The following is a 19322-nucleotide window of genomic DNA, read 5'->3' on the forward strand; positions in this document are numbered from 1 at the left end:
CTTACCTTCTTAGAAGTGGCTTAAAGGCAATAAAAATCCCTAATTCTGTAAATCAGTTGTGGTGTGGTTAGAATCAAAAAAATAGGAGACTTTTGGGTGTCAGCTGTATGGAGAAATACTGCTTAATGTACTTTACAGTATTTAATATCTGTTACTAGATGCTCATTTTAAATGTCATTTACTCTTGCTAAATTAGTAGAAAAATGCTTTGGTTTTGCTAACTGTACCCGCAAACAAAATTCTGCAGTGCAAACAAAATATCCGATTGAAGGTGTGGATGCTGTAAAGTCATTTAGGAAGTGTGATACTTTGACCAATATGTGAATCAGAGTCCAAGTAAACAATGTTTTGTGTCCATTTTATAATGGTTTCACTCTACGAAGGGTGTGTTGCTTTAGTAGGAACTGGTGTTCACCGAGTAGTGTCATAGTTGATTTTAGTTTGGGAGAAGGACTTAGTTACTGACTGAAGACGTCACTTGCCTTGGACTTCACATAATCTTGGGCTTATCCTGCTTAATTGCATTTGGCTCATTTCTCCTTGCTAGGTGACCAAGCGAGATGAGGATTCCTCCCTGATGCAGCTGAAGGAGGAATTCCGCACTTACGAAGCTCTGAGAAGGGAACACGATTCCCAGATAGTTCAGATAGCCATGGAAGCAGGTCTGCGCATTGCACCAGACCAGTGGTCCTCACTGCTCTATGGAGACCAGTCTCACAAATCCCACATGCAGAGTATCATTGACAAGGTAAAGCCACCTGAAATCAGCCCAGTTCCTCTTGTTTGCAACTGTAGGAAATTTAAATGTTTGTGACGCTGAACTTAGAAACTGTGCCCATGTGGACTTGCCCATTAATCATTTGTCCTGTTATTTCAAAACTCATTATGTCCCAAATAATTAGAATATATATTTGTAACCTAATGAATCTCCCTCCCTCTGCCATCCTGACATTTTTGCTACTTCACTTCTTTCTGCAGATGGAAACCCACAAAGTTTAGCTAAATAATTGCGGGCTGACCTTTATGAACAGCTGATAAATGCCAGTGTAGTGACAGAAGCTAATGGTCCATGTTTCCAGGCAGGAAGTTAGTGCATAAGTTGGGGAAAAAAAGTCCTCATGTCTGTGTCTGAAGTAAGACAGATAGGTGAAAGCAAATTTTGTAAATAAAATACCTCAACTCTGGAAATGCCCAGATCTCTCTCTATTCTGAAGGAACATAGGATAAACAGGCTTTTAGATTAGGGGATGCTTTTTTAAGTGCCTCAATTAGGTGGGAAGAATTAAACCTTGTTGAATGGTTATGAAAGCTGTGAAACAACTTCTTTGGCTGCTGTGCCAAGAGGATTAGCTTTCAGATAGCTTCTGCTGTGTATTTATGCCTTTGCCCAACTTTTGTAGTGTCATGCCAAACATCTCCTGAAGGGTCTAGGTAGAATTAGCAGTTTTAAATAGTGGAATTGTGTGATGTTAGGAATGAATTGTTGCTAGCTGTCTTTTCCTTCAACCATCTTAGTGTACTCAGTTTAAAGCAGGGTGCAAACCTGTTGGTTTGGGGATTGGAGATATTATACTCTCTAGGAATCTAGATTAAATGGTTTCTAATGTGGCCCATTTTTTTTCTTGGATGGCAGCACAACACAAAAGAAATGGGGTTTATTTCTAGAAGCAATACCAACCTTTATTTTGTCTATTTAGAAGTGTAATTTAATGCAATGTTAAAGAACTGTGTATTCTTGATAGAAAAGGTTCACTGGAATGGGCTTCTGTGAAAGATCTCTCTCTCCAGTTTTGGGAGACAGTTCTTGTGAGCAGCCTTCAGAAACCATGAGGACTGCTAGGCCTGTAGAAAGTTAATGATGATAATTTTTTTAAGTTGCAGACCCCAGCCTCGTTTGCACAGAGTGTTCAGGAATTAACTATTGCTCTCCAGAGGACTGGAGATCCAGCAAACTTGAATCGTCTTCGACCTCACCTAGAGCTCCTAGCAAATATTGATCCCAGTCCAGGTAAATCTGGTTTTCATAAAAACCTTTAAGTTTAACAAGAGGAGCTTAATGCTGTTCAAGGATTGAAAGCTGATCATCAAGTGAAAGAAAACTTCCTCCTTACTCATCAACTTAAAAGTTTTGGATTCCAAAGTAGAATTTTGATAGATTGAATAGAGAGAAGCTGGGCAAAAGTCAGTCTAGACAAGAATGGTTTGTTAACCAACAGAATTTAGTATTTTTCTTGTTCATATGTAATTCTACAAAATTAGGAAAGAGTTCTGGGAAGTGGAAGGTGGTTGGAAAGAATTTAACTGGGAAATGAAACCTAAGCTGCTGAGAGAGGAGAGAGAGATGGAAATGGTTGAAAAAGTCAGCAGTACTGTAACAGTGGACCACCTGAGGGAGAAGGGAAGGGACAGAACAAAGTCCTATGGCTGACGTTTTATGTTATACATGCTAAAATTTGTGAAATCAATATTATATATCGAAATAGTAAAAAGATATAAACTACACCTTCAGGAGACGAAAAGTTGTACTTCGTTTCTGTTTAAAGAAACAGAAGATAAACTTCCTTTCCAATGATCACCAGTTGTACTTCACAGCTAAAGGAGATGCAGTGCCTTCTTCCCAAATCTTTCATACTGGAATAAGCTGGGGATAAACCTGTGTACTGCAAATTTGTTTGCAAAAAATTGATGTGGAAGGTGGTGTCACCAATATTTCCCTTGATTTTGGTAGCCAAGTCTGGCCTTGGTGGTTTTTTCTGTACTGTTGAGTTGTCTAAAGAACAGCAGGGAAGCATGTTGAAGTACTTCTGGAAGAATTTAGTCCCTGTGAGTGGAATATAATGTAATTAATCCTGCTAAAGATCTTGAAAGGCTCTTTGAGGTACTGTGCTTTGTAGCAGAGTGTGCAGGCACACAGTGGGAGTGTCAGCTGCTGGAACAGATTCAAAAACTTACAAAAGTAAATTGGCTAAAAAGAAAAGGTGCTCCTATAGAATTGAGACTGTACAGTTTATTCACAGTGTTTTACGTGGTGGTCTGATTCATAGATTTGCCTTGTGATGTTTTTTCCACATGAGAGGCATTAATTTCTGTTGGTGTTCCACGTCTGTGCCTGTGTAATCAGGCCAGCGATTACTGTGTTCGTATGGAATGATTTTACCTCCAGGAGGCTGAATGCAATGAGGGATTTTGGACCTGATGTTTTTCTTAATGAGAGGAGCTTGTACAGTCCCTTTACTCTGGGGTTCTTGTGAGATGTGAAAGTTCTTCTAAAAGGAAATAATTTGACATCCTAATAATAGTCTTACTTGCTCATTCAGTAATTCGTGCAGTTCAATCTTAAGTTTATAGATACCTCTGTTCTGTAAGAGCTAAATGTCTCAGAATTAAGGTGCTGAATGTTTTTTTTTCTACTGATGAAATGTTCTTTATAAACTTAGCTAGTCAAGTTTTGTGACACTGACGTGGGGTTTTGGACATTCCTTCTGATTTTTCTTTTTTTTATTTGGTGTTTGCTGTCCATGCAACAGATGCTCCACCTCCAACATGGGAACAACTGGAAAATGGACTAGTTGCAGTGAGGACTGTGGTTCATGGCTTAGTTGATTATATCCAGAATCACAGCAAAAAAGGAACAGATCAACAACAGGTAAAAGCTAAATCATTTGGGAAATATGTAGCTCTTAAGTTTTATTGGCTGTACCCTATAGTAGAGGTTTACTAATGTCATCTGGAAAGATTGGGTTTGACAAGGAGCTAGTTGAAAACACCACTGCTGACTCATATTTATCAAAAAAGAAACAAGAAAGGAAAAAAAACACAAAACAACACATATTTACCTCCAAATCCCATTGAATTGATTTTCACAGCTCACTAGGTTGGAAGGAGAACACTCTGATCCAGCTGCAGGCTTAGGGAAATGAATAACAACCTTCTTGAGTAGAGGGTGGGGAAGGGACACTGGGTGCTGCTGTGACTTGTTGGGAGTTTTCTTGGTTGTTTTTTAATGTGACACATTTCAGCCAACTGACTCTCTGTTAATGAAATCATCCTTATACCTGTGCTCAATGGTATATCAAGCATGAAGATCTAAGAATAGTTCATATGAAGGTGCAGTCCAAGCTCCTGAAATGATATTTTTTTTGTTTGTTTCAGCAATGACAATGTAATTGTATATTAGCTTATCTCATAGTTACCTTATTACACATTCCTTTGATGTCCTTTTGTTGTGTAGCTCAGTTGATTTGCTGCTGAAATACGGAGCTGCCTGTCCCAGCCCTACTCCTCTGTTGCTTTGGCACTCATCCTGTTGGAAAGCTGGTTTGGGGAGCTCAACTAGTAAAAATATTATCTCTGCCAAAAAAGAAAGGCAAAATTAAAGTGAATTATTTCTGCTGTTTCACCTTTTTACATTACTTAGCATAGATAATGAGCACTGTCACCAGCAAAAGGAAAAACAGTACAATTGCATAACTGGGAATCTGGGAGGGGAAAACAGCACAAGTTTTTATTGTGGAGAGCCTGTGGTGCAGCAGGAAGGGAACCTGGAGCCCCCTGAGTAGGAAAGGGATGTCTGAGCCTGGATAAAGTTGCACTACCTGGCAGCAGAGGCCAGTAAAAGGCCATGTGGCTTACATTCACTCTGCCTGGATTTTCTCACTACAGTAGATGACAAAAAACCTCCAAAACACAACGAACAAAAACCAAAACAAAAAACAAACTAACAAACAAAAACCACAAACAGAAAAATCTGTACACCCCCCCCCCCCAACAGTTTGCAGATGACTTCTTACAGATATATACCTTTTGATTTCTCAGAAATCACATTGGCTTTTACAGACCTTTCCCTTGGTGGGAACTATTGATAGGGTATATCTGATTATTGGTAATTTTTTTCATCCTGTATCATTTTTATCCACTTAACTGCATCCTAAAATATACAGCTGTAGTGTTCCAGTCAAGCTCTCCAGTAAGGAGTTTGAATTAAAATGTGTTGTAGAAACTTGAGAGTGAGTTAGTTATCAAAACACATTCTCTTGAATCTATTGTTTCTGTTGAAGAACCAAACCCAGGTACGTCAGTCGTTGATTTCATATCAGGTATTCCATGAACACTTAAATTTGAGGAATTATCAACAGTCAAACATCAGGCCTTTGATAAGATGATACATTCAGCTTGGTTAAGTGCACTTTGATGTTCAGGTATCTCACCTGGTTTCTTTCACCTTGTCAGCCCCCTCAGCACAGCAAGTACAAGACATACATGTGCCGAGACATGAAGCAGAGAGGAGGGTGTCCCCGGGGGGCCAGCTGCACCTTTGCACACTCGCAGGAGGAGCTGGAAAAGTAAGTGTACCTCTGCTAGTAGAAAGCAGTCTAGTCTTTGTTTCATCTTGTCTGTGAGAGTTATTTCTCATATCTAGGAATGAGGGGGAAAGGACGTATAACCTGTTAAACTAGCAAGAACTGATGTGATAAGTAACAGTCAACCCTTGGGTTTTGGAGCCAGTTGTTCTTCCATACAGCAGGATTTTTTCTTTGCTCATCAGTTTTACAGCTCTGAAAGTTTGATGTTACACAAGTAATATCCAAAGTTTTTGGAGGTGGGCTGTTTTCCCTACTTCTTAAGTGTGACTAAAGGTGCTGTGTAACAGCATTCACAGTGGCTGGTATTTGGGGGTATTTCTCACCTTCCTTTCTTATTCAGGTAGATTGCTGGCAGTTTTCCAAATGTAAGGAATGTGTTGCAAGCTCTCCAAAGAGCTAAAAACAAACTTTCCAGTATTTTTTCCTGCAACAGTTCTTGATACAATATGTCAAAAAGTTTCGTGCAGGTACCTTCAATTAGTTACATTTGTTGTTATAGAGTTAAAAAATGATGGTGGTATCAAGTCTGAAGTCTAGATGGATTACAGATTTAGGAGGGCTACCAGTTATGCAAGAGAAAGATGCTGTTGCTCTGCAGGTTTTTTAAAATTTTTTTTAAAGTAAAATAGGTTATTTAGAGCTAAAAGAAATTAACACAGTGTATTTTATGTAGTATATTAGCTTGTTACTTGCTTTTCGGGCTAAAATAGTTCAAAGAAAAGGTGCTTTTTAATGAGAAGAATACTGCCAAGTCTGGGAATTGGCATGCCATATGTCTTTTTCCTTTCTTAATCTGAAACTCAAAGCATTAATGTTAGTTCAGGGGCTGTGTAGCCAGCATGCAGTAAATGCACAAAACATGAAGAAAGAAGAGCAGAGTGTGTGGTGTTAGAATGACAAAGAACATTCATATGAACAAGGAATAGGACTTCAATGTTGTCTGCTTCAGAAACAGTTTTTTGCCTTCTGCCATTGTGCTAATGAAATGGAGACTGGTAGTGCTGCTTTGGGATGGTTTTGTTAGCCTGTGCAGGGTGGTGGGGCAGTGTTAACCCTTTGAGCCTGCTGTATGTGTGGAGGACTGTTTGTCAGCTTTACAGGGGGAGAGGCCTATTGTAGCCAGATTGACTTGCATGCCTTGGTGTTAATGTTGTCCTGGGCTGAAGGGAATGTTTGTTCAGTTTTGGATTCCAGCAGTTTCTGTGGGTGGTTGGGGAACTTGGGAGTTCTGATTCTTCCTTGTACCTTTTATTGTTGCTTAATTCCTTTAAGTAGCTGTTGTGTTAGTGCTCCTCCTTTTAAAAATGCTTAGTGTGAATAATGTGCATTGCTGTTGCTGCGTGACTCCTGTATCTCTCCGTGTAGCTTAAAGTTTGGAGGAAGGTTATAGGGAAATGTGTAGTAATGCTTTAGATAGCATATTATAATCTGAACTTGCTTAAACAGCAGCTCATTCCCCTCTTGACAAGGGACAAAGACCCTGTGTGCATAGGCAAGCATTGAACTTTTTTAGATTTATTTGTGTCCTGCACATGTGGCAACAACATCTTAAAAACAAAACAGCCCCAATAATAAAACCCCTTTTTTCCTCTGTTGTGTTGCTGTTCATGCATGTGGGAAACTACCAAGATTATTTAAAGATTGAGTAATAACTGCCACCTTTTTCTGCAGTCATTTGTGTACCTTCCTTGTCTGGGTTCCCATCTCTCTGACTGTTATTTATGACATGGAAGGCTTGGCTTCAACCCTACTGAAGAAATAGCCTTGTGTTCAGTGAGAACACTCAGGTCTGCAAAGATGCTCTCACACTTGCATTCTGGGATGTGAACTAATGGCAGGGTATTTAGTGGAGGATCTTCAACTCTGGAATTTGCTCTCCACTACTGTTGGCCTGCTGGTTTCTGTGGAACTTTAGTTAAAACACCTCTATTAGTTCAAGTTTTAGTCAGAAGCAGTTAGATTTTTGGAATTGCTGCATGTTCATAGAGTTTTTATCTCTGCAATCACTTTGTCAAACAACAGAGTTGGTGTAAGCTGCATATTGATATAGTAACATAAATCTTAAACTGCTTTAAAATACATCACATGGTAGTAAACACTTGGCTTATGATTGGACAAAAGGAGCAAAAGGATATAACTTCATATTTTTTCACTTTAATTTTTGCTGCTAATTTCTTCTTTGGGTAAAACAGGCTTAAACAGTCTGTGATTCTTATTCTGAAGCTTGTATTACTGTATTTTATATGATAATAATACTTTTTGTGATGTTTGATTTGATTTTCTTGAGATGCATATGTGTAAAGAAAGTAGGATTTGTAAATTTCCTGTGTGAAGTTTATCTGTGAATTCTTGATGTGCTAGTCATTAAAAGTCCATCGTTATTCTGATTGAAACTTGTATTAATAGATGAACTATCAGGGAAGTTGTATTCTCACAAGCCCCTTGAGGAACTTGAATAAAAGGAAACTGTCAGTAGAATCCATGTTTGAAAAATCTTGGCAGTACATCTCCATTTACTTGTTTTTTGTTTTGTTTTGTTTCAATTTTTGATCTCTGGCTTCTGTTTTTCAAGATTCCGTAAAATGAACAAGCGTCTCGTTCCCAGAAGACCCCTTAGTGCCTCTCTGGGCCAGCTGAATGAGGTGGGCCTGCCTTCAGGAGCTATCCTCTCAGAGGAAGGGGGAGTGGACTTGCCCAATAGGAAAACTTCTGCTCTGCCAAACGGAATTGTGTCAACAGGCAGCACAGTGACGCAACTAATTTCTCGAGGGACTGACTCCGGTTATGAGAGTGCCCTGAAACCGGGGAAGATGGACCACCTGAGTAGCAGTGCCCCTGGATCTCCTCCGGACTTGTACGGGTCTTCCTACCTGTTGTTCAAATTGTTGTGTGTGTAAATGTGGTGTAGAAACAGTAAACCAGTTTCTTTAAAACAGAAACAGAATGGGGGTTGTGTTTGTTCTTGGATTTGGTTGGGTTGGGGGTTTTTTTTTAGTGATTATATGGTAGAGTAAAAAGCTAAAAATCTAAACTCTGTTAATTCGCTGTTTATATTTTAATTGGGGAAGGTGGAATGTAGACAAAGAACAGTGTATTAGATAGAATACAGTGTCCTATACCAGGCCATAATGAGCAGTGCCATCTTTCCACTTTTTTAGGCTGGAATCTGTTCCCAAGAGCTCTATTTCTGCCTTGCCAGTGAACCCTCATCCTGTGCCTGCTCGGGCACCAGCAGATCTGCCCTCGGTGTCTGTCACCAAGCAGTTGCAGATGGTACCACGAGGGTCTCAGCTGTACAATGCACAACAAGCAGATATGTTTTATCAAGACCCCAGAGGGGCTGCCCCATCATTTGAGCCAGCACCCTACCAACAAGGTAAGATTCACACCAAGCTCTTTCATCCTCATGCTGATTTTAGTCTTCCCACCCTGGTTTTTAAGCCCTTTAATTGAAGTTTACTTTAATTGACATGGATGAAAAACACTAATATGGTGACATCATAATAAAATGGGAATTGATGGGATTTTATTCCTTGACTGAGAACTTCAATGCAAGTGAAAATAATACTTGTATCTGTCCAAGTGTTCTAAGTCCTCCTGACTTCAGTTCTTCCTAACTGGGCTGGATGAAGCAGCATCCAGTATGGTAAACCTTAATTCAGTTTGACTCAGGGAAAATAGAAATGAAGTACATGTGATGACTAGAGATGAATGAAGTTTGAAAAGGGTGTTCACAAAAAAATTAAACATCATAAAAAAGGAACTAAAAGGAAAAAACTAACTAAAAAGGGAGCACATGGATAAAAATAATATGGAAGGCGATTAAAAAGAGAAGATATGTCTATCTATATGAAAGAATGATTCTTAGGCAATGTGAGGTTGCAGAGAGAAATGAGATAAAGTGAAGATAATATGAAAGAAAAATAAGCAATAAAAGACCAAAAGAAGTTAAAAGTAGAAAAAGCTCTAGAAAGGAAAGGTGAAATGAGAGGGAAGCCATTTCTGAGAAAGTTGCAGAGCATTTTGAAGAAAAACAAACTAACTCACATTTGTTCATTATGTGCCAGTGAACATCTGAGTTGTCCACAAAATTTGGTGTCATGCACATAGTCATGTGTATTTTAAAATTATCCAGAGATCCCAGATAGAATAATAAAATCTTCAGGTAACCAGGCCATGTGATTTTACAACTATTTGCTGATTTACAGTTCTGAAATGTCTTTCTCCTGTTTAAGACACAAAACAAATCTCTAGATAGCTCTGAATCCTAATAATCCAAGTTCCTTTACCCAGCGAGTGGCTCTGATATGTTGGGATAAATTCAATTTAATTGCGTGGATGAAAAGGAACAGACCAATCTTCATTTTACTTTTTAGATCTTACCTAGCTGAAAGCATTTGTAGCAATCTGCAGAGACATTCTGGTGATTTATTTCAATTTCTAAAGTGTGCAAGCAGGACTTGTGGGGCTCAGTCTCACCAGCTCTTCATCAGCTACTGTAACATTGACACCACGCTGGTGTCTTAGATAATTACATTATGTCACTTGAGCTTTGCATCAACTTTTCCTTCTTCAGGAATTCCTGTGGTTAAGTTTTATGGCCAGCTGTGATAATCACTCTCCGTGTCTTGTGTTTTTCCCCTCCTTGCCTGGCCTCAGGAGTGTACTACCCCACTCAGTCCATGTCGCGCTTTGTGCGCCCGCCTCCGTCGGCGGCCGAGGCGGGCGCGCCGTACCTGGAGCACTACGGGCCGTACCTGCCGGAGCGCGTGGTGAGCCCGCAGTACCCGCAGGGCTACCCTGCCCTGGCACAGCCCATGTACCCGCCGCACTACGACGGCCGCCGCGTCTACCCGCCCGTGCAGCCCTACCAGCGCACCGAGGACGTGGTGCGCGGCAGCCCCGTGCCCATCGACATCCCGCAGGCCGCCGTGCCCCTCTACGTGCCCGAGTCCAGAGACAGATACCAGCAAACTGAGGCTTACTGCCCGGTGCCGCCGCATCTCGGCCAGATCAGACCTTCCTGCCACAGGGTATGGCTTTTGTGGTTGTTTGGAGAGAGGATCTGTGAACTGCTTGAGGAGTTGAATGTTTTTGTGCTGAGGGGGTGGCCTTTGCCAAAGTCCGAGCTTTAGGAAGCGGATCAAAAACTTGGGAGGTAATTTAGTTGCTGGTCAACTCTGCAGTAATGATGTTAATATGTAAAAGTAGGCTGCTTTAATGCTCAAAGCAGAAAAGCGTAATTCACTTTGGAAATCTCTTAAGTCTCTAACTTTTCCAGCAAAGATTAGGTTGGAGAGGGCTACTCAAGAGCAGAGTAAATACAATATGTGGAAACGGTCACGTGTGCATTCTTGTATTGCCCATTTGTGACTGACCAACTCTGTACCTAAATAATGAACATTAAACATACCTGCCTTGATAAAATAATTTAAAATTTTGCTCTTCTGAATTTTTTTCTAGTTAGGTAGCTAACTGGAGGGTCTTCGTATTGTAAGTTTACGAATATTTTTTTGATAACTGACCAGTCTGTAGAATAGTTGGACTTAGGTCATTCAGATTAAAGGCTCTGAATCCTATTGCTGAGTGCAGGGAGTGCTTTTACCATAACTTACAGATTTATCAGTTTGAGTGTGCTGTGTTTGTGTTTAATTTTATTGCAAAGTGGATAATAAATGTGGCTAGTGACCTGTAGAGTTCTGTCAATTTACCCTGTATGACTGCAATGGGAATTTGCTGAACGTCTTCCAGTGGGAACTTTGCCAAGTTGTAACATATTCCCTGTTTGTGGGGTGTCTTGAACTGACACTGGCCAGTGTAGGAACATGTATGTCCTATATCAAAGTTACCAGGTACCCTTTAACAAAGTGATCATTACTTGTTACTTCAATGATTCTGTCTATCCTCTGTATTTCCCTCTTCCTGCAGTATGTAACGGCCTTAGTTCAGGTAAACAATACTTAGAAAATTATTCATTTTGTGCATTAGTGCTTCAGGAGCTCTGAAACAATTTCCTGTCTTCATTTCAGCCTCATCCCAGCCTGGATGAACTTCACAGACGAAGGAAAGAGATCATGGCCCAGCTGGAAGAGAGGAAGGTGATCTCTCCACCTCCTTTTGCACCATCACCGACCTTGCCTCATCCTTTTCACTCAGAAGAGGTAAGCGTATTTTGACCAAAACACGAGATGTTTAGAAAATACTTGTGTGTTTACATGCTGATAGGTGTAGACAAGAAGAAAATCAGAACAGTACAGCACTGGCAAGTGTTGAGGAAAGTAGATTTTGTGCCTAGATGGGAAACCCTTGTAGAACAGTCTCCAGTATTTCAGCTGGCTGTTGATCTACCACTGGTCCTAAGCTCTCTGCTTTCAGTGCAACCAAGAAAATTAATTTTGAGTCATTATTAATTGAAGTAATCGCTCTTCACAGTTACTAGACTTTACTCCTGACATATTTAGAATGAAGTAACAGTTTGATAGAGATTTATTTTTTTAACCAGTGTCAAAATATCACCTTCAGACTGGCCAAGTGAACAGTCAGCACTGGGAGTGTAGCCAGGGCCTCAGAATTTCACGCACTTCATGCATTCTCTGGCCCAATTCCAGAGGGTGATGTATCTGATAAAAAATAATCCTGGTGATGTTTCTCAATTTTGCTACTGTTGAAGTGAACAGGGATGGCTGTGAAACTGCTTCTTCCCTTCACTTACAGAACCAGATTTTTGTTTTTGTACAGTACTTGGATGAAGACCTGAAGGTAGCTGGGAAATACAAAGGAAATGACTACAGCCAGTACTCTCCCTGGTCCTGTGACACCATCGGCTCCTACATTGGAACCAAAGATGCAAAACCCAAAGATGTTGTGGCAGCAAGGAGTGTGGAGATGGCGGTATGCAGGGATAAGGGGAAAACGGAAGAAGAGTGGATATTTCTGTGGGTTGGGAAGGACTTTCATTTGCTTTCCACAATGTTGGCAGTGCTTTTATTTAAGCTCAGAAGTGCATTGCAGTCACAGAAAGCGTTTGCAGGCGTGTGAAGTGCTTTGTTTTCAAAGTTATGAACAGTCCTACCTTCGTGTAGCTGGTACAGAATTCTGCATATAGATGCAGGAAAACCACTCTGCTCTAAGCCATGGATAGCAAGAATATTTTGCAAGGGTTATTCTTTGTGCTTATTTGAAATGAAAAAATATTCTGTCCTGTCAGCTTGTTAATTAAGCATGTCCATCTCATGCTCCTTGTACTTCTTTCTGTCAAAGGAAGATGCTGTAACTTAACTTTAGGCAATTAATTCCTTTTAAGGTGGGTGTTATTGCTGTTAAGGTGTTATTAGTTTTTGCTTAAAGGACTGTGATTTCTGGCCACAAGAGGACCCAAAACTTGCAAGAAGTTTTTGAGAAAAGCACAGTCAAAACATTGTACTAGGCTGTTTCTTCTTGAAGGCAATTTCTAGCTCTATGCTGAGCTTATTCAGCCTTTCCCTGAACTTTGGGAGGTGGGCTGTGATCTTGTGTTGTACTGCTCCATTTTTGCTAGGTCATTGTTGCAAAACGAAGGGGCTGTTTGGGTGTTATTACTGGGAGCCATGAATGGAGAAGAAAATAAAGAGGGGTCTTACATACTACTGCTATTCAGTTTCTTCCTAAAATTCTGGCATCATCAGCACAAGAAGTAGGCTGGTAGCCCGTGCACGTAGGAAGCCATTCAAGCTCTTCAAGAGAAAAGACTGTTTAGCCTGAGGAGCTATTTTACAGAGATCCATCTATTCTCCTTCACCTCCCATCTGCAAAAGTGATCTATTGACCTTTATTTTTGTGTTGTCAGAGTCATGGTGACCTTTCTTTGGCCAATAAGAGGTAGGAGGGGACATTCTTAATCCAAATTCAAAAAGGCTCCTCTTTTCCTCTCTGCCCCATTGGAATTAAATTTGTCTTTTTTCTGTCTACTGAATTGCTTTCCTCTTAAAACCTTGAAGCCACTGTTGGAAATGGATCCAAAAAGGATGCTTTCTCCTGAAAAAAGTGGAGCAAAAACGTGCATTTCATCTGCAGCTTTGGCCTTTTTACCTGTCCTCTTGCTCTCAGTCCTATACAGTGTGGTTGTCTGGAGTTATCACACTCCCACATTTGACCTGGGGAGGTCCTGAGATTACTGGGAATCATCTTATTGCTGTCCAAGTGGCAGTGTCCAGGAGTGATAAAGAGCTCTTGGCTTTCATCCCTGCTGCTAGAAAACAGTGCAAAAAACCTGAAGCTCAATTAAGAGCAGTAATAAGGTTCTGGAGAAGTAACCTCCTTTCTCAAGGCTAAACAAAGTGTTCTTCTGCCCCAGAGCTAATTTTCAGATAATCAAAATGGGATCTCTGCTGCTTTTCAGTTTTTATCTCCTCACAGGAAAAAATTATCCAGAGACCTTTACTGAATTAATTCTTCAGTAATTTTTTTTTGATCATTCATAAGAGATTCCTTTTTTGAAGGACAGGAGTAGTATCATGTGAGAGTGCATAATGCTGAATATTCTGCAGATGACATGCAGCTTTACTGAGTAAATAGAAGTATATTAAAATTGATACTAACAACCTGTGGCCTTGAGATAAAATGTAACTTTTTTCCAGGATTCCAAAGTAGATTTTCCCAAAGGTTTCAGTTTCCAAGTATTACATTTCTTGAGTTAAGCTTCCAACTTAGTTGTTACTGCCATTTTCACCCCTCTATTCCTGCCTCAGATACGTTAACTGTTTCTAGAAATCCTTATTCCCACTGAAAGCTTGCAGAGTTTTATTTTAATATTGAACTATACCAAAAGTTGTAGCCTTTAGACAATTTTTATGGTGTAGTCACCCCACTTACCTTGCTCTTTTTGTTTTACTGTGAACAGTTTTACTTCTTTAGCAAAGTCTTAACTTGATTTTGGCAATTCTTACTATTTTACATTTTCTGGTAGCCAACAGATAGCTTTCCTATTTAACTCAGTTCTTTGAGGAGAGAGTGAACAGTTTCTCTCTTCATATGCTCATCCATTAAGGTGTTTGAGTCTGAAACTCAGAAACCAGGGTGTTCCAAACAGTACTACTGCTTAATGAAAAATGCCTGAGAAGATATACTAGGCATGTCCAAGCAAGTTCTGAAAAATACCAACAATTTCTAGGTCATTCGTGGGCTGTTAGGTGATACAATTCTTAACACTAGGCTTCTGAGAAATTTCTTTTGGATTCCAGAAGGAATATGTATTCCTCAGAGATGCCCACTGATCTCTTCCTTGAGTTTATTTAAGGAGGAGGGGTTTTCCCCCCTTCTCTTCCCATTAGACTTTCTCTGTCTCAGTTTCCATTTGCTGCTGCTCTCTTCTTCTGGATTTGACCACAATTTTGCAGCTTTTTCACTGTGGTGTAGTAATGGTCACCTTAAGGTAGACCATTAAGGAGAGGTCCCCTCTGCCAGTGGAGTTAGACACAAAGTGAAGAATAGGAAAACTAGTTAAAAAGTGAAGGGAATAGCGAATACGAAAGAAACTTACTGAACTTCACAAACTGTTGTAAAAGGACTATGATTGTGCTAGTTTCTGCATGAGTTTTTGAGTGCCTTCTCCATGTCTTGTGCAGAATGTGGATAGCAAAGCCATGCGTGAGCAGCGCCTGGACATGCAGCGGCGAGCGGCCGAGACCGGGGACGATGACCTCATTCCCTTTGGAGACCGACCAACTGTGTCAAGATTTGGGGCCATCTCTCGCACTTCCAAAGCCATGTACCAGAACTCTGGGCCCATGCAGGCCATGGCAGTTCAGGGAGCTGCCTCCAAATCCATCATTTCAGGTATGACCTGTGCCCTTGGATTTTGCTGCCTGTTGCTATTTCCTTTACTGCTACAATGTTGAAGACAAGCCCTGTAAAACTTACATCTTGTCTTAGAAATACAGCTATGGTGTGTGTTAATGCCACTTAAAATAACTTCAGGTAGGGTTATGCTGAGAAGACGTCAGTATATGAATTCAGGACAAGGTTGCCACAGCTTTCTGAGATCACTTCGTCTGAACAAGAGGAGACTGAGGGCAGATCCCATAGCAGTGTACAGCTTCTTCTCGAGAGGATGCAGAAGGGCAGGCCCCAGTTTCTCTCTAGTAACCAGTGATAGGATTTAATCTGTGTGAGGAGAGGGTTAGGTTAGATATCAGGAAAAGGTTCTTCCCTCAGAGGGTGATGGGGCACTGAGCAGGGGATGGTCACAGCCCCAGAACTGTTAGAGCTCCAGAAATGTTTGGACAGTACTCTCAGGCACAGGGTGAGATTCTTGGGGTGTCTGTGAAGGGCCAGGAATTGGGCTCTGTGGTCCTTATGTGGCCCTTCCAAGTCTCTCTCTCTCTCTCTCTCTCTCTCTCTCTCTCTCTCTGGATATATATTCAATATTCAGTGATTCCATGACATGTTTGTGCATACATAGTGTATTTGTTAGTGCTATGTTGTTGCTGTTTGGAAGAAGTTACTTTGTTCTGCCAGTCCCTCTGATGTGAAGCTTATTTTAAATCTGTATGAGCAGAATCCAGAAGCTTAGCACTTTCCCACATACATCATGCAAAACCATTTTGATGAAGTACTGCCATGCTGCTCTCCTGCCTTATGGGTAGCTGCTCCTGCAAGCCTAATGCAGCCATTGTCTCGTGCACTGTTAGCAAAGCAAAAAAAGTAGGAGTAGGTAATTTTCAACATGTCTATTTTCTAATCACATGTATAATATGGCTTTCTGTCTTACTCCAAAAGATTACTCAGACCTCAAGAAAGAGACAATCTCAAGAAAATATTTAAATATTATATTCCCCCTAACTTGCTTCTAGCTTTTTCAGGCAGTAATTTTTTAGACTTTATTGTAACTTGCCTTAAATCTTAATCTTTAAACTGTAGTTACCTAGGTATGTCAGAATTCTCAATGAACTCCTGAGTCTTCTAGGAAATTCAGTAGTAAAAATAACTGCAGTCATCATGTCTGTAAGTTTTGTTCTGTGTTTGTTCATCTACCTGAGTATCTGAAGCCCTTCACAATCTCTGGAAGGCTGTCACAGACTGTTAGATGTACAGCAAGAGTCATGTGTTAGACATGTGACACCAGTCACAGAGAATATTTCTGTGTTCATTTAATCAGAAGAAATGCTGAACTTCTCATAATTAGAAGGCTGGCTTTTCTTCTTCTTCTCTGTCTAGTTCTGTGTTGGCTGAACGACTGAAAGGGTGATTTTGTAGTAATGCAACATGGTTTTCTTCTGTTCCCTGCTAGACTACAGTCCTTACGAAACCCACAGTGGCTGGGGAGGCTCTCCATATTCTCCACATCAAAATATACCTTCTCAGGGACGTTTCAATGACAGGTAAGATTGCTTTATTTTTTCTTTGACTTTTTCTAGATCTGCTATTATCTATTTTTTTCCTGTGCCAGTTGAGTAAAGATTTTTTTTTGAAATGTCCTTATTTTGCCATCCCCCAGGGAGAGGCTGTCCATGTCGGATGTGGCTGGTCACGGGAAGCCATTGCCCTCAGCTGAACGAGAGCAGCAGCTGCGCATGGAGCTGCAGCAAGTTGACCATCAGATCAGCCAGCAGACACAAATGAGGGGGCTGGAGGTTGGTACCGGCCTTTGGAGCAGCACTAGGGGGTGGTATGGAGAGAGATGAGGCTGGTAAAGCTTTTAATTGGCTGACCTTTGTAGTGATACTCAATAAAAATATGTAATCCTGTGATGCCAGGCATCAGGGCTGTGGTCCCAGGGTCAGTCTTTAGGTTAGCAGCAGAAACTGCCCTGCACTCCACGTGCACATCAACATCATGTTTGACTCTGCAGTCTGTGCTCAGTCTTGTTTGCTGTCATTCTCTTTCTCACTCCCCCTCTGTTCAGCTCTACTCAGAGGCAAACTTGTGGTATACGTGCCTGTTCTTGACTTTTACTGCTGTTAGAAATGTCTGATTTTATGTACAGAAAGCCACGAACTTTATCTGTTTCATGTTCGGCTTTGTGTTTGTACTGATTTCTTCCTAAACAGCACAAACCACAAGAGTCAAGAAAGTAAATATGTAATATATTTAGCTTGAAAAATTAAGGCTTAATATTTTATGTCTCTTTGCTTAGAAGAAACATAGTTGTGTGTAAGGAAAGATGAGTGTGTGTTTCTAAAAGAGTTAATGACTTGAAATCTTTTGATTTTGTGAGACACAGGGAGAAATGTCAAGCCATAATGAATGCATCATTTCAGAAAGCTTTAGTTACTTCTTTTTTCTTAGGAAAAATCAGAAAACTATTCTAGGTAGCTCAGCAGCTATTTGTGTTAACATTTTCCCAGAAGAAAATGCAGTAAGTAGTGGATAGCAGATTCTGCTGAGGCTATGGTTAGCCAAGAATACGTTACAGAGGAGGGTTATTGCAGATTAGTTTAAGAGCTCACAATTAAGTCACAGCAATAGTTGCAGTAATATGCATTTGTTAGTTACTTGAAACATAGCTTGTGTTCTTGTGCTCTTGTTTGGGAATGAGAGGAGAAAATGTTTTCAGTCTTGCATGTCTGCCTTTGCCATAATACAAGAGTACTGGAAAATTGCAAAACCTCTAAGTGGCCTTCTCCTGCTCATCGTTGTTGTGATTGTGTCAGTGTTAAATCCTATGGAGTTGAATGTTGGGCCTTGATTTTGCCATAATATGAATTTTGCAGAATTAGTCAATTATTTTGAGTAAGAACCGCTTTCAGTTTATGTCTTGTGTTTAAAGCCGCATGAAGATATCAGAAATCAAAGAGTCTTCACTGGTTTGCCTATTACAAGGTTGCAGCAATCAATTCAGCCATAGAATGAAGAACTAGATCATTTTGCTTTTGCATTGCATGAGCATTTCTACTTCAAGACCAGCCAGCTGTTGGGTTGTGTGGAGTACAAGATGATGTATCTAAATGCAGAGCAGACACTTGCAGAACTAATTTGCCAGTATTAGTAGATTTTTAGAATGGCTGACATGGTTACTACTTTTAGTAACTTGCAATTTGTGAATGACCATCATCACTTGCCCCTATCTGTTCCTCTGTTTCCTAATGTGAGTCAGTAGATACCTATATGCTGACAACTACATCTCTCAAAATGATGTAGTAATAATTCTGGCTCTGCTGTAGAATTAGATAAATTCTACTGCTGCAAATAAAGCAGCAGACTTGTTTATCTGCAGTTCTCTTTTGCTGAACATAGAGCTCATGTTTTTGTTCGTGGGCTTAGTCTTAGTTTTGAGACGGGAGTGGTATATGAAGAACACGTGCAAATTTATGACAGCAAGAGGTATTTAACACCACTTGTTTAAACATGAAAATACTTGTCCATGTGTACAGAAACTCATTGAAACTTGCATTGGAAGTGATTTCAATTGGGACATTGTGAAGTGTGGTGAGAGGCAGCCTTGGTTTTGTAAATGAGCAGTACTCTGGAATTATGGCCTTAGAGCTCTCCGTGCTTGGTGTGTTGTGTGCTCAGTTGTGTATGTGCTTGGCTTTATGCATTTAGGCTGTTAGTAACAGGCTGCTGTTGCAGAGAGAGGCGACTACCCTGGCAGGCCAACCACAGCCCCCACCCCCACCTCCCAAGTGGCCTGGGATGATCTCAAGTGAACAGCTGAGCTTGGAGCTACACCAGGTGGAAAGGGAAATTGGGAAGCGAACCCGTGAGCTGAGCATGGTGAGTGCTGGGGGCGTGGAAGGCAGAGATGCAGTGGAGAGCTGTGTACCTGGCTGCGGCCCTTTCACCCTGGCAGAAAGGCTCCCTGCTGGATGCCCACAGCTGGAGTCATCCATTTTCCTCTTCACCTCTATTGTTCAAAACCTGCTGAAGAGTTTCAGGAGTCTTCTTCATGAAGAAGTTTGATGTAGCCACTTTAAAATGCTGTTAACTTGTCACCATTTGAAATAAGCGTGGTGTTGAATTCGATGGAAACCAAATTGTCTC

General features: G+C 40.7%; 1 protein-coding gene across 5 annotated transcripts in view; it reads left to right on the forward strand.

Moving 5' to 3' along the window:
• RC3H1 (ring finger and CCCH-type domains 1) overlaps positions 1 to 19322 on the forward strand; it is a 55351-nt gene that overhangs the window by 16485 nt on the left and 19544 nt on the right. For 2 of the 5 annotated variants that reach the window (XM_066324643.1, XM_066324644.1), the window contains exons 6-18: positions 548 to 748; positions 1876 to 2008; positions 3528 to 3646; positions 5230 to 5342; positions 7936 to 8217; positions 8522 to 8739; positions 10023 to 10396; positions 11393 to 11524; positions 12102 to 12254; positions 14966 to 15176; positions 16630 to 16720; positions 16837 to 16972; positions 18885 to 19055. In XM_066324643.1, the coding sequence (XP_066180740.1) occupies positions 548 to 748; positions 1876 to 2008; positions 3528 to 3646; positions 5230 to 5342; positions 7936 to 8217; positions 8522 to 8739; positions 10023 to 10396; positions 11393 to 11524; positions 12102 to 12254; positions 14966 to 15176; positions 16630 to 16720; positions 16837 to 16972; positions 18885 to 19055 (2334 nt within the window). Of the gene's footprint in view, positions 1 to 547; positions 749 to 1875; positions 2009 to 3527; positions 3647 to 5229; positions 5343 to 7935; positions 8218 to 8521; positions 8740 to 10022; positions 10397 to 11392; positions 11525 to 12083; positions 12255 to 14965; positions 15177 to 16629; positions 16721 to 16836; positions 16973 to 18884; positions 19056 to 19322 lie in introns of all 5 variants that reach the window. The other 3 variants (XM_066324645.1, XM_066324646.1, XM_066324648.1) reach the window with 2 other exon arrangements.

This window comes from Sylvia atricapilla, chromosome 9 (genome assembly GCF_009819655.1).
Source record: "Sylvia atricapilla isolate bSylAtr1 chromosome 9, bSylAtr1.pri, whole genome shotgun sequence".
NCBI lineage: Eukaryota > Metazoa > Chordata > Aves > Passeriformes > Sylviidae > Sylvia > Sylvia atricapilla.